At 54.7% G+C, this 14587-nt stretch overlaps 3 protein-coding genes across 3 annotated transcripts in view; 1 reads left to right on the forward strand and 2 right to left on the reverse strand.

Annotated features, from left to right (window-relative positions):
- Positions 1 to 5027, reverse strand: part of DNHD1 (dynein heavy chain domain 1) — a 70180-nt gene extending 65153 nt beyond the window's left edge. The window contains exons 1-5 of the mRNA XM_081951631.1: positions 4851 to 5027; positions 4572 to 4757; positions 4060 to 4263; positions 3822 to 3932; positions 3313 to 3469 (exon numbers count right to left, since the gene is read on the reverse strand). Of these exons, the coding sequence (XP_081807757.1) occupies positions 3313 to 3469; positions 3822 to 3932; positions 4060 to 4263; positions 4572 to 4757; positions 4851 to 4906 (714 nt within the window). The 5' untranslated portion in view covers positions 4907 to 5027. The remainder of the gene's footprint in view (positions 1 to 3312; positions 3470 to 3821; positions 3933 to 4059; positions 4264 to 4571; positions 4758 to 4850) is intronic.
- Positions 5028 to 6368: 1341 nt separating this feature from the next.
- TIMM10B (translocase of inner mitochondrial membrane 10B) lies at positions 6369 to 8107 on the reverse strand. Its single transcript, XM_081951751.1, has 3 exons — positions 7992 to 8107; positions 7786 to 7881; positions 6369 to 7673 (listed from the first exon to the last, which is right to left on the reverse strand). Exons 1-3 carry the CDS (start codon positions 8028 to 8030, stop codon positions 7503 to 7505), a joined length of 306 nt encoding a protein of 101 aa, XP_081807877.1. The 5' UTR covers positions 8031 to 8107; the 3' UTR covers positions 6369 to 7502.
- On the forward strand, positions 8027 to 14587 carry ARFIP2 (ARF interacting protein 2). Its single transcript, XM_081951750.1, has 9 exons — positions 8027 to 8159; positions 8678 to 8785; positions 9970 to 10078; positions 10395 to 10490; positions 10629 to 10762; positions 12371 to 12592; positions 13228 to 13385; positions 13477 to 13651; positions 13748 to 14587. Exons 2-9 carry the CDS (start codon positions 8687 to 8689, stop codon positions 13901 to 13903), a joined length of 1149 nt encoding a protein of 382 aa, XP_081807876.1. The 5' UTR covers positions 8027 to 8159; positions 8678 to 8686; the 3' UTR covers positions 13904 to 14587.

Below are 14587 nucleotides of genomic sequence, written 5' to 3' on the forward strand. Positions count from 1 at the left end.
ATTTCCTTGTTAAACTCAGACTATAAGTTATTTGCTTCTATACTGGCAGAGAGGCTGAAAAAATATTTAAATGGGTTTATCCACCCGGACCAAAATGGTTTTTTACAAAGAGCAAATTAGAGATAATATAACAATAATTTTGGATACCTTGGAATATTATGAGGCCCACCTGGAAAAGCAACATGGCTTTGATGTTCCTTGATGTGCAGAAAGCCTTTGATAATGTGAATTGGATATTTATGATACAACAAATGGAACAAATGAACTTTGGTAAGAATTTTATTCAAGCTATACAAATGATATATCACAAGCAAACAGCTAAGATAATGATAAATGGAGAACTGACAGATCCCATTGAAATAAAAAGAGGCACGAGACAAGGCTGTCCACTATCACCGCTAATTTTTGTCTTAACATTAGAAGTCTAAATAGAAGGATTAGAGAAGAGGAAGAAATAAAAGGAATGACTATTGAAAAAGAAGAATACAAGTTGCAAGCATTTGTAGATGATTTAGCTTTTATTCTTGAGGAGCCACTTGAATCTGCACCTAAATTGATAGGAAAAATTGAGGAGTATGGAAAAGTCACAGGCTTGAAAATAAATAAAGACAAAACAAAGATTTTGACAAAAAATACACCATTAAGACAAAAAGAAGAATTGGTAGAAATTTTGGAAATGCAAATTACAAATAAAGTTAAATATTTGGGGATCTCTCTAACAGCTAGATGCAGTACCCTTAAAGAAGATAATTATCTTAGATTGAAGCAACAAATTGCAACAGATCTGGTGAAATGGGAGAATCTTCAACTATCAATGATTGGAGAATCTCAACAATTAAAATGAACATTCTATCCAGAATCCTATACTGGGGGAAAGACTATTATGAAGATTTAAATAAAATGGTGTTGAAATTCATATGGCAGGGGAAAAAAGCAAGAATAAAACGTAAATTGCTACAAGATGCCAAATCAAGAGGAGGGTTGGGCTTACCTGACTGGGAGTTGTATTATCAGGCAGCTAATCTGATGTGGATCAAGAAATGGATAATGCTAAGAAATGTTAGGCTTTTGAACCTAGAGGGCCATGACTTGTTGTTGGGATGGCATGCATTTTTATAGTATAAGGGAACTAAAGCACATGGTTATTTTAGAAGGCATTATATAAGAGAGGCTTTGTTATTAAATTGGGAGAAGGTTAAGAGGTTGCATTACTTAAAAATTCCAGTCTGGATATCAACCATTGAAGCTTTTTCATATTCAATAATATATAAAAAGGAACAAACAGTTAGATACGCTGAATTATTCAATATAGAGGGTGAACTCAAATCTATACAAGAATTGAAACAGGAAGGTATTGAAGTTAATTGGTATTCATATGTGCAAATACATTCTAGATACAATGAAGATCGAAAAAAGAAAGGTTTTTATGATAAAATGACCGAACTAGATAAAATCTTAACAGGTAACGATGAAAAAGTAATTTAAAAACTCTATGCCTACCTATTAGAGGTGAAATTACAGGAAGAACAAGTCAAAGAAACTATGTTAGCATGGGGGAAAAACTTTGGGCATGGGATTGATTTAGAAAAATGGCAAAAACTGTGGACTCAAAACTATAAAATGACAATGTCAACTGCATATAAAGAGAATTTGTATAAGATGTTTACAGGTGGCACTTATCCCCAACGAGAACAGCAAGAATGTCTAAGAATAAATCCGAAAACTGCTGGAAATGTCATCAGACGCCGGGCACATTTTACCACATGTGGTGGACTTGTACTGAAGCTAAAAGATACTGGACTAAAATCCACATGTGGCTGGAGAAAATGATACATAAACACATAGACTTAAAACCAGGACTCTTTTTATTGGGAATAATCCCAGAAACATACAACAAGGACTTGAAATATCTGATTATAAATGTTTTAACAGCTGCTAGAATTGTAATTGCCAAAAAATTGGAAAAATGAGAAATTACCAACATAGGAGGAAATTATTCGGAAAATAATGGATTGTGCTGAAATGAGTAAGCTTACATATGAAATTAGAGAACTAGAGGATGAGCAATTTTATAGAGTATGGGATTTGTTTTACTAATGGTTAGATAAAAAAACCTGGAAATGAAATTGTTTTCTTATGCAATAATAGAAAGTTATATTTACTGCTATGAAAGTTTTTTTATTTTATTTTTTATTATGAAATAGAGTACTTATTTACACGATATATGAAGAACAATAATGACCCTAATGTATAAGGGTGGGATGATTTGAACTAATTAACAATGGAAAATTATATTTGGAGTTGTGGATGATTGATGACATTATGGTTAACTGAAAGTATAAATGTGCAATATGAATTAATGGGAATCTTTTGTTTTAATCTTTGTTTTTACTCTCTAGAGATAGGCAATATTATAATTCTATATAGACTTATTGTTACCTAATAGATAATTATGGATTCAAAGAAATAAGGGCTGTCACAAATGAAAGAATATTAATGGTAATTTGAACACATAATACTCAATGTAATATTTAGTTATGTTTAATGGATAACCAGTGACTTTATTTTTAATTGTAAAAACTGTTGCACAAAAACTTGTAACCAAACGACATGCCTGATGAAATTGAGGAAAGTTGTTTTTTCTCCTTGCTTTTGTTCTGTATGTGTTGTCTTGTTTTTTTTAAAGAAAAATAAATAAATAATTTATTTAAAAAAAAGAAAGAAATGAATTTGCCAAGGCTATCCGATTTAAGACAGATGCTCGGGAGGAATCCATTGGCTAAAACCTCTCTCTGGTAGAAGCTGCTGGTTGCACTTGACCAACGAATACAGTTTGTGAATATAGAAAAGAAAAAGGCCCAAGTGGGACGGGGCTTAAAAAGAAGTGGTCTTAAGAAGAAGTCAATTGAGGGAGCTGCGTAAGGGTTTTTGTGTGTGCTGCCTTGTCCTTTAGGGTGAACTGCTTTTTCATTCTTCATTTCTTGGACCCTAATAGAACGTGTGATCATTACAGACCAACTAAAGTAATTAAATTAAATTGCCTCACTAAAATACTCTGCCCACATCAACTCACAACCACTGTCCAGGCTGTGTCTCCAATGTGAAATGTGGCAAGAGTTAAAATGAGATTGATTTTCTTGGTTCTTGCAATCTAATCCAAAGCTTTCCTTGAGAGAAAGAGGCAGAAAGAAGGGTGTGTGTGTGTGTGTTGCAACGCAGAGCCTCAGCCGCTTGGGCCTTTGGACCACTCCACTGAAAACACACCCTCCTCCCCCTTGCAAGAGCCCCTGTCCCACTCAGGCTGAGGCTCACCAGCTCCAAGATGGAGGTGCAGAGGGAGAGGAACCTGTGAAGGAACTCGTCTGCGTTGCTGTTCATCTGGGCCAGAGACCGCTTGAGTTCAATGAAGTTATAACACCTGCTGGTGCCAGTTGGCAACCAGTGAACGGCTTGCAACTCCTGCAAGAGTCTAAACAGGAAAAAGAGAAATCTCTGCAGAGGCCGCAAAGCGGTGGAGGAACTCCTGTGCTGGGATCTCCTCACTGCTTTCTCAGCAGAGGTGGGATTCAGCAGGTCCTGACCGGTTCTAGAAAACCGATACAGATTTTGAGGAGTTAGGAGAACCGATAAATGCCACCTCTGGCTGGCTCCACCCCCCTCTATTCTCTGCCTCTCCAATCCCAGCTGATCGGGAGGTAATGGGGATTTTGCAGTAACCTTCCCCAGCCACGCCCACCAAGCATGCCACACCCACCAAGCCACGCCCACAGAACCGGTAGTAAGAAAATTTGAATCCCACCACTGCTTCTTAGCATCCCAACCTGGATATCTGAAGAAGTGCTGCTCCAAAATGGGGCACCGCTTGAAGCAAATGGAGGTTCAGCTTCTCCCCGAGTTTCAAGTATTGCAAATGTTTGAAGTTAAAGTACCACCTGGGGGGGGGGGGGAGGAGTACCAGCTGAGAAAGGCTGAGTTACCCTCCTCCAAGCAACTCTCCGCAGAGCAGGGAGGATGGCCACCTCCTAATCCCCCATCTCCACACACCCCCAGGGCTCCTACCGAGTGAAGGCTTTGCGAACCAAGAAGAGGCGGAAGAAGGGGATGTACTGCATCAGCTGCCACAGCCTGGCCTCCCGATGCCAGTCACCCAAGGAAAGCGCCTCGGAGCCCTCCTCGGGATGCACGCACAGCACCCCGAAGGGCGAGAAGACGTAGTGCTGGGGCTTGATCAGGTACCCCGGAACGGTCACTAGGTCGTAAGGCCTGCAACCAGGGCGGGAGGAAGGCCATAGAGAAAAGAACCTTCAAAACGCCCGTCTCCCCGGACAGGCTGGGCAGCCCCGGTCCTTCCCTGCCCCGCCAGAAACCTCCGCTCCGCTCAGAGGCTGCAGCCCGGCATGAAGGGCTCGCCCGGCCCGCCGCCCCACGCGAGCCGATCACGCCCGTCCCCAGCATCTCCGCAGGGAAGGCAAGCTGCCACCCGGCCGAGGAGGAAAGGCAGCCGTGTAAGGGAGCAAAAGCCCGGCGAGCGGGGGCTCCAAAAGGGGCGAGGCTCGGGCGCCACACGGTACCTGAAATGCCGATTCGGGGCAGCGTTCAGGTAGAAGAAGCGGATCTCCCCCGCGTGGTATCTCCCGGAGAGGACTTCGGCTACTTGGAGCCCGCTCATCGGGGTCTGTCTGTCCGCCGGGGGCGCAGCGGCTGGGGCCCCGGGGGCCGGTGCGGGGCTGGCGACCGCGGCGGACTCCAGAGACGGGCTGCGGCAGGGGTGGGAGCGGGGGTCAGTGGCTCAGGCGGTCTCCCTGCCGGCCTCGCTCCTAGCCTCCCACTCTCCCTCCGGCGGGGCTCACCGGGCAGCGCAGGCGAAGTCCACGGGCAGGGCGGCGGCCAGGGCCAGGGGCAGCATGCCCAGCCCGCCCGCCCAGGGGGCTTCCCGGCGGGCCACTCCGCCGCCCACCGGCCCCACGCAGCGCTGCAGCTCCGGCAGGGAGACGGGGCGCGGGTGCAGCAGGCCGGCGGCGGGGGCGTCCAAAGCGGCGCGGAAGGGGCAGAGCAGCCCGGCGAAGGCCGGCTCCGGGGCGGCGGGCAGGCTGCGGGCCTCGGCGGCCAGGGCCAGGGCCCAGGAGGCCTCGGGGTCGTCTCGCAGCGTCGCGCACTCGCGGGGGAAGGCCCTCCGCAGCGCCCCCCACAGGTCTAGGTCGGCCAGCAGCGCCCGGCTTCCGCAGGCCTGGTACCGCAGGGCGCGCAGGTAGGCGGGCAGCGGGGCGCGCCCGGAGAGCAGCCCGCGGAAGGGCACGCAGAGCTGCAGCGCCTCCAGCAGCCGCAGCCAGGCGCGCCGCCCGCCGCCCCGCAGCACCTCCCGGCACACGGCCAGCAGCTCGGCCAGCAGCGCCTCCACATCCCGTGGCTCCGCCCGGCCCGCCTCCCGCAACTGCGTGGCCAGGCGCCGCCGGGAAGAGCGCGCCCAGGCCGGGTCCGGCTGCCGCGGGAAGGCTCCGCCGGGGTCCGAGGGCCGCGCTTCGGAGAGCTCCGGGATGGACGGCTGGGCGCCGGGCGCCTCCATGGCAGCTAGGACCGCGTTGCTAAGGGCGCACGCGGCATCGCTAGGGGCACCAACGGCCCGCCCGGCCGACGCGCCCCTCCCACACCCAGCCTTCTTGGCCTCCAGCCCGGCCAGAGACGTCCTGAGGATGGCGGGTCCTCGAAACCCTACGGCTTAAAAAAAATAACACCACCACCTTAGTTTCCCGGGGGTGGGGCTGTTTCTGCTAGTTGTTTGGGTATTTCTTGTATCCCACCCAGAATCCCTGGGGTGAAATGCGAACGGTGTATAAATCAGATAAATTAATTCCATTTTCCCTGTCAAACATCCCCTCCAGAGAAATACACTTGTATTCACATCTCTGACAGGGCATCACAAGCATTCCACGTTTCTGTACATATATCAAAACCCTGACTGGACATTACCCCACCTGGACATTCATTCTAGGGGTTCTTGCTGCATTTAGCAACCCACCTTCAACTCCATATTCATGCCACATGTTCCACAGTACAAGTATGTTCACATTGTTTTCTGGCAAAAGTGCAATAAAATTTCTGTCTTGCATGGTTCCTCCATGACCTGTGGAAGAGCAAATATTTGGGCCCTGCATCCCAGCCAGCATATAGCTGTAGTGTCCTCCCCTCCCCACAGGTAGATCCCCCTCACCATCTATAAAGGTGAACTGTGTAACCAAGACATGTTGCTGCCGTTCCCTATAAGCCAGGTGCTGATCTCAAGGGATAAATCCCACAACTGGTCAATGTTTCTACACACAAAGCATGAAGTTCTTGCCAAATGAGATGGGTTACTAGACTCAGAAACTGTATCGGTTTCTCTTTCATCGTTTAATACAATCCCAAAAACAAGACTGCGTAATTGCTGTTGAATTCCAAGTACAACGTGTATCCTGAAAATGAGGTAATTAGATTACTGAATTTAAATGTAATAAGAACATCCAATCCAACCAATTGTGTCTTCTTAACCTAGGCCTCGCAATTAGACCAGACTAGAAAAAAGCAGTGGAAAGCCACTTTTCAACCGTGGCCCCCGAAACTATATGGTTACTAGACGCAAGGAAGTTACCAGCTCAACACATCATCCAAACAGAGGGTTCCCAGAGATTGAACACGGTTACATTTCCTAGATATGTTCAGGCTCCCTGGTGTAAAAGCCTCTACTTGAACAGATCTAAGGGAGCACCTCACCTCTCTGGATCCCCAGGTCCACCCTGCAGCTTTTCTAGCAGGAATGCTGTGCGAAGGGGCCTTCCATCGCATCCCACATGCCAAGCGAGGGAGAAGGGTCTCACGGGCACCCTGAAAGACCAACAGCCCGCAGGCCCTCCCTGTCACATTTGAAGCAAGCGTGCCTCGGGGAAACCCAGTGCAGTGCTGTGGCTCAGACCAGGCCAGGCCTGCTTAACGTTCACTTAAGCATAACCAATTAAGCTTAGTGCTCTGCTGCGCAATGGCAGAGATCTCTGGGAGCAGGTCTGGTGGCTTCCTGAGGCATTTTGAAGAAGCAAGGTCACAGGAGGCAGCCTTTAGGACAACCCATCCCACCTGCGCCAATTCTAGTTGGTCAAGAGTCCTCCTTCAAGCACCCAGTCCAGGGCCAGGCATGGTCCTTGGCCAGGATCCTCCGGGTAGGAGCAGTTTAGGATCTGGCCTCCACCTTGGCTTGGAAACGAGAGAAGCCGCCACTGGTGAGCAGGGGTGGGGGCAGCCAAGAGCTTTGAAAGCCAAGGGCCTCCGCCTGGACCAGGACGCTTCTCAGTCACGGAAAACGGGTGTGCCTTGGGAAACGTCTCTGCTCCCCAGGGTTGCCCTCCTGCCACCGCTTCTCCTCCTCCGCAGGAGAGGCCCTGGCTGGAAGGAGAGCTGCGCCCGCGGGGCTCCCCGGAGGAAGGCTCTTCGGGGCCTCCGGGTGCCCCTCGCAAGATGGGTGAGGTGCAGACGGGTCAGGAGGCGTTGGACCTCGGGAGGGTGGCGGGAGGCGCGAGGTCGTGTCCGGCGGCCTCGTAGTCGGTGATCCTACGCTGCACCAGGGAGGGCATCAGCTGTACGTAGGCGGCCATCAGGCGGTGGTTGGAGCGCACCAGCTTCCCGGCGCAGCCGTCCAGGCAGGCCTCCTGCGGGAGAGAGAGAGGGGAGGGGGAGGGAGGGAGAGGGAGGGAAGGGCTCGCTCCCTCCCCGCCCCCCCCCCCACCGCGGACCTGACCCCCCCCCCGCCCCCGGGCTCACCTCCTGGCGGGTGAGGGCGCGGTAGTTGAGGTCGGCCACGCAGCGCTGGAAGCAGAGCTCCGTCATCCGGTTGTAGACCAGCAGGAAATCCCGCAGCTGCAACAGCAGCAAACCTTCAGCCGCCTGTCCGCCCGCCCGCCCTGCCGCCCGGGGAGAAGGGGGGAGGGAAGGCTGGGGGAGTGGGGGGGGGGGGTAAAACTGCTCACGCTGCGCAGCTGCTGCGACTCCGGCGCGAGGTCCTCCATGCGGGCCGGGCGCTCCCCTCCGCTCCCCGTGACGCCACTTCCGCCCCACGACGTCGCTTCCGGTCTGCTTGCGCTGGGGCTGACGCGCGCCCGACCGACGCCGGAGCCCCCGGGGCCGGCCCGCAGCGGGTGAGTGGTGCCGGCGGCTCCATCCTCCCCGGGCCGCGGGGAGCGGCGGGCGGGCGGTCTCTGGCCTCCTGGGGCGGGCGGGGCGGTGGCGCCTCCTGGCCCCGTCCGGCCTTCTTCGTCGTGGCTCTTGGCCGGCCGGAGTTCCGGGCGCCGGGCGGGGCGGCTCCTTGCCTTGGCTCACCTAGCAGCGGCTCTCGCGGGTCGGGCGTCGGGGCTGACGGCAGGAGGCCCCTCCGCCGCGGAAAGCGGGGCCCGATTTGGACCGGACTCCGAAGCCCTCGGCTCCCGCTGGCGTGGCTGCTGGGGCCGGCGGCAGAGAGAGAGGGGGGGACTGGGGAGGGGTCCTCGGCCGCCGCTTCCCCCACCCCCGGCCTCTCCCTTTGCCCGGGGCTCCCCGGGGGCTGCAACCCGCACTTAGCCCCCTAGGAGGAGCCGCCGCCGCCGCGTCCTCCGCGGAAGAGACGGGGAGGGGGCCGAGGCAGAGCTCCTCAAGCCCCCCCTCGCCCGTTGCCCCCCAGGCACCCAGCATGAGCGAAGGACCGATGAGCAAGGCAGCCACCATGGAGATCCCCATCCACGGCAACGGAGACTCCAGGCGCTTGGCCGATGACGACGGCTTGGAGCAGGTATGGGAGAGGGGGAGTGGGAGGAGGAAGAGACAGCGAGGGCGGTGGGCAGAGGAGATCCTGGCCCCTTCCTCCCTAGGGAGAGCGGCCTTAGGTGGAAGGGAGGCAGGGGGAAGCAGGAACCCCCCCCCCTCTGAGATCCCCTCCTTCAGAGCCCTGGGCAGTCGAAAAAGGTGGGTGGGAGTTTGAGGAGGCCCTGGAGAGAGCAGGAATCCCAAAGAAAGCCCTCCAGGTTGCTTCTGTTTGACCTCTGATGAAAGCAGCCTTCAAGTATCCAAGGTTTGCCAAGCAGAAGAGGGAGGGGACCCTCTGGCTGCCCAGAAGCCATTCAGGGGAGGGGGCTCAGGCCAGATCCAGGAGCCAGTGGCCCAGGCGGGCACAGAAGTGGGCATTTCGTCTTTCCTAGAGGCTCCCAAACAGAAGGTAGAACATGGAATAACAGAGTTGGGAGGGACCTTGGAGGTCTTCTAGTCTGACCCCCTGCTGAAGCAGGAGACCCTATCATATCATTTCAGACAGGTGGTTGTCCAGTCTCTTCTTAAAAACTTCCACTGTGGAGCCCCCACAGCTTCTGAAGGCAAATCGTTCCACTCATTAATTGCTCTCGCTGTTGGGAAAGGCCGGGGGCCCTCTTATCAGAGAGGCTTGGGGGGGGGGGAGCAGCAGGGGGTCAAACTTGTTCAGGGTGCAGAACCCTCCAATTAAAATAGATGCCCAGAGTTCCTGGTCAAGAGGCGGAGCTCTAATGACAGTCTTGTCCTTTTCAAAGGGACCAGGGTTTCGTGCTCTGCAAGAGGTCCTTTGCAAAATCCTCCCCTGGTAGACTGAGCCCTGAGCAGAGGCTGGACTAGATGCTCTCCCGGGGGCATTCCAGTGCTGACTGTAGGAGAACACTGCTGTGTGCCCTCCCACCTGATAGCTTTAGCCCCCGAGAAGTCTCACGGGCTGCCTGAAGGCAGAGTCCAAGGCCTGGGAAACAACCGGTTGAGAGGTGGGGGGGAGGAGGAGTGGCTGAGGAAAGGGGGCCCTTCCTAAAGCTTGGCAGTTCTGCAGCGAGTGGTGAGATTCCCATCGTTGACAGGCCAGCAGCCAGAACGGTGCCACCTTGTGTCGCCTGGGGTTCATTGCACCTGGCAGCCCTGTTGGGGAAACAGCTGGCAATTTGATTCCTTCCCCTTACTTAGGACCTGCAGCAAGTGATGGTGTCGGGGCCCAACTTGAACGAGACCAACATTGTCTCTGGAGGTTATGGGGGAACAGCCGAGGGCATCGTCCCCACCAGTATCATCAAAGGTCAGCATTTGCAGGGACTGATGGGGCTGCCTGGGGAGGGGGGCGCCTGCCTGGCCATTGCCTAGCTTTCTCAGCCTGGTGGTTGGAGAGTGCTTGGAAGCCCCCTCCCATGTCCGTCTCCCCAGAGCTCCAGTTGAGGCGAGGGAGGGGGGCGGCTGGGGGGGGGGTCTGTCTCATTGCCCCTTTGGTATGCCATCTCCCATCTCGCCTCCTCATCTCCTTGGCCATGTTTCACGTTCATCGCCCACCCCCTTGTGTTCTCTCCCTCCCTCTGGCGCGGCTCCCCTCCTCTGCCCTGCCCTGTCCTCCATTTCAGGCTCCCTTGTTCCATCTCACCCTCCCCGAGGACCACTCATCTCCCCCAGCCCTTCAGCTGCCAGCCGCATAGCCAGCCAGGCTCCCTTGGCCACAGGTATTGTTCTGCGTGGTGCCAGGGATGGGAGGGGGAAATCTGTGAGGAAATGGGGGCTTTGCAGCTATTTCCAGTGGGGAAATGTGTGAGAAGGGGGTCGCCGTCTTTCTGGTGGGCATCCTTTCTTGCCAACTGCAGGCTCCAACTTGCACCAGCCCCACCCCAACCCAGCCATGACGGGGGAGGAGGCGGCGGCGGCAGCTGCTGCCACACGAGGAGTGGCCGTGGAGAAGTTTGACATTGTCAGAAAATGGGGCATCAACACCTACAAAGTAAGTCCCGCTTGGGAATGCGGGGAGGCATTGAATGGAGCCCCGGACATTGCAGGGCTACCACTGGCTCTTGTAGCCCCTCGGGTCCCTTCGAGGGTCCTGTGGACGATCTCCAAGATGAGTCGGCCTGTGACAGCTGATGGGGAGAGTTTACTTTATTGTCATTGCACCTCATACAACGAAATTAAATGCCATCTTCAGTGTACAATATAACTATAAGAATGAAGCACACACGCACGCACACACATCCTCCGTGTTCTATACAATTGAATTGAAAACCCGATATTGCATTAATATTGCACTATGCAGTAAAATTCAGTATAGTTACTGCCCTGGGATAGAAGCTGTTTTTCAGCCTATTTCTCCTTGTTTTTATTATCCTGTACCGTCTACCAGATGGTAATAGTTCGAAAAAAAGGGTGCCCAGGATGAGGTGGATCTTTTAGAATGTTTTGAACGTTCTTAAGGCAGCGGGAGCTGTAACGCTCTTCCAAAGAGGGGAGGGGGCAACCCATGATCCTCTGGGCAATGACGTTGACCCTCTGGAGCGCTGTCCTCCTCTGCCACTGTGCCATGGGCAAACCAGACACAGGTGCAGTAAGTTAAAATACTCTCTATGGTGCAGCAGTAGAAGGTCACCAGCAGTTTTCCCATTCAGGTGTTGTTTCCTGAGAAGTCTCAGGTAGTATCATCTCTGCTGGGTCCTTTTGACCAGGGCTGCAATGTGAGCGCCCCAGGTCAGGTCCTCTTTTAAGACAATACCCAGAAACCTAAAACTGGCCACTTGCTCCACTCGGTCTCCATTGGTAAGCAAGGCCTGGATGTCTGATCTGTTCCTTCTATAGTCCACTATAAGCTCCTTGGTCTTCTTGCTGTTAAGGACCAAGTTATTGTCTCCACACCACGAAAGCAACCGGTCCACCTCATCTCGATAGGCAGATACACACACACCCTCCCCCAGAGATGAGCCCCACTACTGTTGTATCATCTGCAGATTTAGTAATAATATTACTAGCATGAGTGGGAATGCAATCATGCGCATAAAGAACATGGAGTAAGGGACTCAACACGCAACCCTATGGTGTACCAGTGTTAAGAATTGGGGCTAAAGAGATATGATTACCTAATCTGACCCTCTGAGAGCAGCCAGACAGGAAATCCATAATCCAAAGGCAGATTTTATAAGAAAGTCCAAGATCCATAAGTTTAGACACTGGTCCATGGGAAAGTATTGTGTTAAATGCAGAGCTAAAATCTATAAAAAGCATCTTCACACAGCCCTTGGACCCTGTGGGGCTGTGAGGGTCTTCCCTGGATGCTTGTGGGGACCTTGGGTGGAGGGCCTCTGCTCAGGCAGCTGTCCTGTATTAGCTGAGGGCTGTGGGGTCAGTCTCATGATCGGGGTGGGACTCCCCCGCTGAGAGTTCTCCTGCAGCCCCCTTTCCTCTGAGGCAGCCCCCTCGGTGCCAGGGAAAGGGCCCTTCCTCTTTATTCCCAGCTGTTCTGGCGGCTTTTGGGGCACGTTCTTCTCGGAGTCACCAGGCCAATAAGGGCAAGAGACACTTCTCCGAACGCCGACCTCTTCTCTGCTCTTCCCCACCCGTGCAGTGTACCAAGCAGCTGCTGTCGGAGCGCTTTGGGCGCGGCTCGCGGACCGTCGACCTGGAGCTGGAGACCCAGATTGAGCTGCTGCGTGACACCAAGCGCAAGTACGAGTCCTTGCTGGGCCTGGCACGGGCCCTCACCAACCACTTCTACAGCCTCGTCCAGACACAGCATGCCCTGGCGGACGCCTTCTCGGACCTCAGTCAGAAGTCCCCGGAGCTCCAGGTGAGCGCACCCCTCCCACCCTCCTCCTGGCAGACCTCCCTCCCTCCCTCCTCCCTCTTGGTGGGCAGGCTTTCATTCCCCCACCCGCCACCCCCACGGCCTGTGGCCTTTCAGAAGGCTGACTCAATCCCTGCTGGGATGGGAGTGAAGCTTTTGGCTCTGGGAGGGGAGCATTTGCTCTGGGGAGGCTGCCCGTGGAAGAGGGCATCCCAAGGGACCCTTAGGCGGAGATAGCTGCAGGGAGGGTGAGGGAGCTGCTGTTCCCAGGAAGAGGAGGCAGCCGGTGGGCTCTTCTTCCACCCCCCCACCCCCCAAAGTGGCATCTCCCAGCGAGGGCAGAGCCAGGCTTCCAGCATGGAGATAAGGCCCGGGGAAGGGCATGGCTGTTGTGGATGTGCAAGGTGGGAGGGCTGAAAGGGACTCTGGGAGGAGGAGGAGGAGGAGGAGGGAAGCTTCCTCCCCTCCAAAGCACCCAGAGGGGGGGCATCGTAAAGCAGGGGGCAGCCCTCCTTTTGAGACAGAGCAGGCACAGCTGCCCTTCCCTTCCCTGGCAGGGGAGGTGGGATCCCCAGATGGGGGTCCCAGGGTGGGGGAGGAGCTTCCTCGATCTCCTCCAGCCCTCCTCCCACTTGCAGGAGGAGTTCGGATACAACGCCGAGACTCAGAAGCTGCTGTGCAAGAACGGGGAGACTCTACTGGGAGCCGTCAACTTCTTCGTCTCCAGCATCAACACCCTGGTCAACAAAACCATGGAGGACACCCTCATGACCGTCAAGCAGTACGAGACGGCCAGGTGGGTCTTTCCCGGGGGAAACCGGTCGGTCGGTCGGTCGGGGCAGAGCTGCCGTGGCCCCTCTGACCCGCCCACCCCACCCCTGGTGCAGGCTGGAGTACGACGCTTACCGCACAGACCTGGAGGAGCTCAGCTTGGGGCCACGGGATGCCAGCACACTCTGCCGCTTGGATGCTGCCCAGGCCAACTTCCATGCCCACCGCGCCAAGTACGAGAAGCTGCGGGCGGACGTGGCAGTCAAGCTGAAGTTCCTGGAAGAGAACAAGGTGAGCCTGGCCGGCGGAGGAGGGAGGGGGGCGGCTCTGACCATGGGTGCTGGTGCCAGGCGGACACTGATCTGCACCCCCCCTCCCCCTCCCCAGGTGAAGGTGATGCACAAGCAGCTGCTGCTCTTCCACAACGCCATCTCGGCCTACTTCGCTGGCAACCAGCAGCAACTGGAGCAGACCTTGAAACAGTTCAACATCAAGCTCAAGAGCCCCGGGGCCGACAAGCCCTCCTGGCTGGAGGAGCAGTGAGCAGGGGCCGTCGTCCCCCCTCCCGCCACGCTCCTCCCGCCCTTCACAGACTTGGACACGGAGGGAGGGTCCTGCCGTGGGGCGCCTTCCTCTCTGGTGCCCCCATTTCGGGGGCTGGGTTATTAAGTACCTTCCCATTTTGGGGGGCGGGGAGAGCTGGAGCAGCCGAGGCGCCCCGTCCCTCCCTCCGCAATACCCGGAAGCAACAAGCACTTTCTTACTCTGAGGGTGGGGAGAAGGGCGCCCGTCTGTCTGTCTGTCCCCAATCAAGGGTCTCTGCTGAGGGCCAGGCCCAATCCGAACCCAGCCAGCCCTGGCCAGCCATCAGTGGTCTTGGGCCTCGTCCCCTCTCCGAGGAACGTTCTCTCGATCCTGCCCCACACCTTCAAGGAAGGCAGCTATGGGTTGGTGGCGTTGGACCTGCAGGGGCTGCTCTGGGGGTGAAGAGCCCGAGATTGGCCCCCTGTATTGGGGGCCAGGGACCAAACACTTCCTGGCTCCAGCCTCTGGGGAGGGTGCGTGCGTGCGTGTGTGTGGTGTGTGTGCGTTCATCATGGCCAGTGTCCCATATTGTGTTCCCTGTGGGGGCTGCAGGCGGCAAACTCCGGCCTTCCACCCCGCCGGCTCCGACCGACACTCCAGCCCCCACGCCTGTAAAGATTCCCCAATAAATGGTACCAAATG

The sequence above is a fragment of the Natrix helvetica genome (genome assembly GCF_964273705.1).
Source record: "Natrix helvetica genome assembly, chromosome: 4".
Lineage (NCBI taxonomy): Eukaryota > Metazoa > Chordata > Lepidosauria > Squamata > Natricidae > Natrix > Natrix helvetica.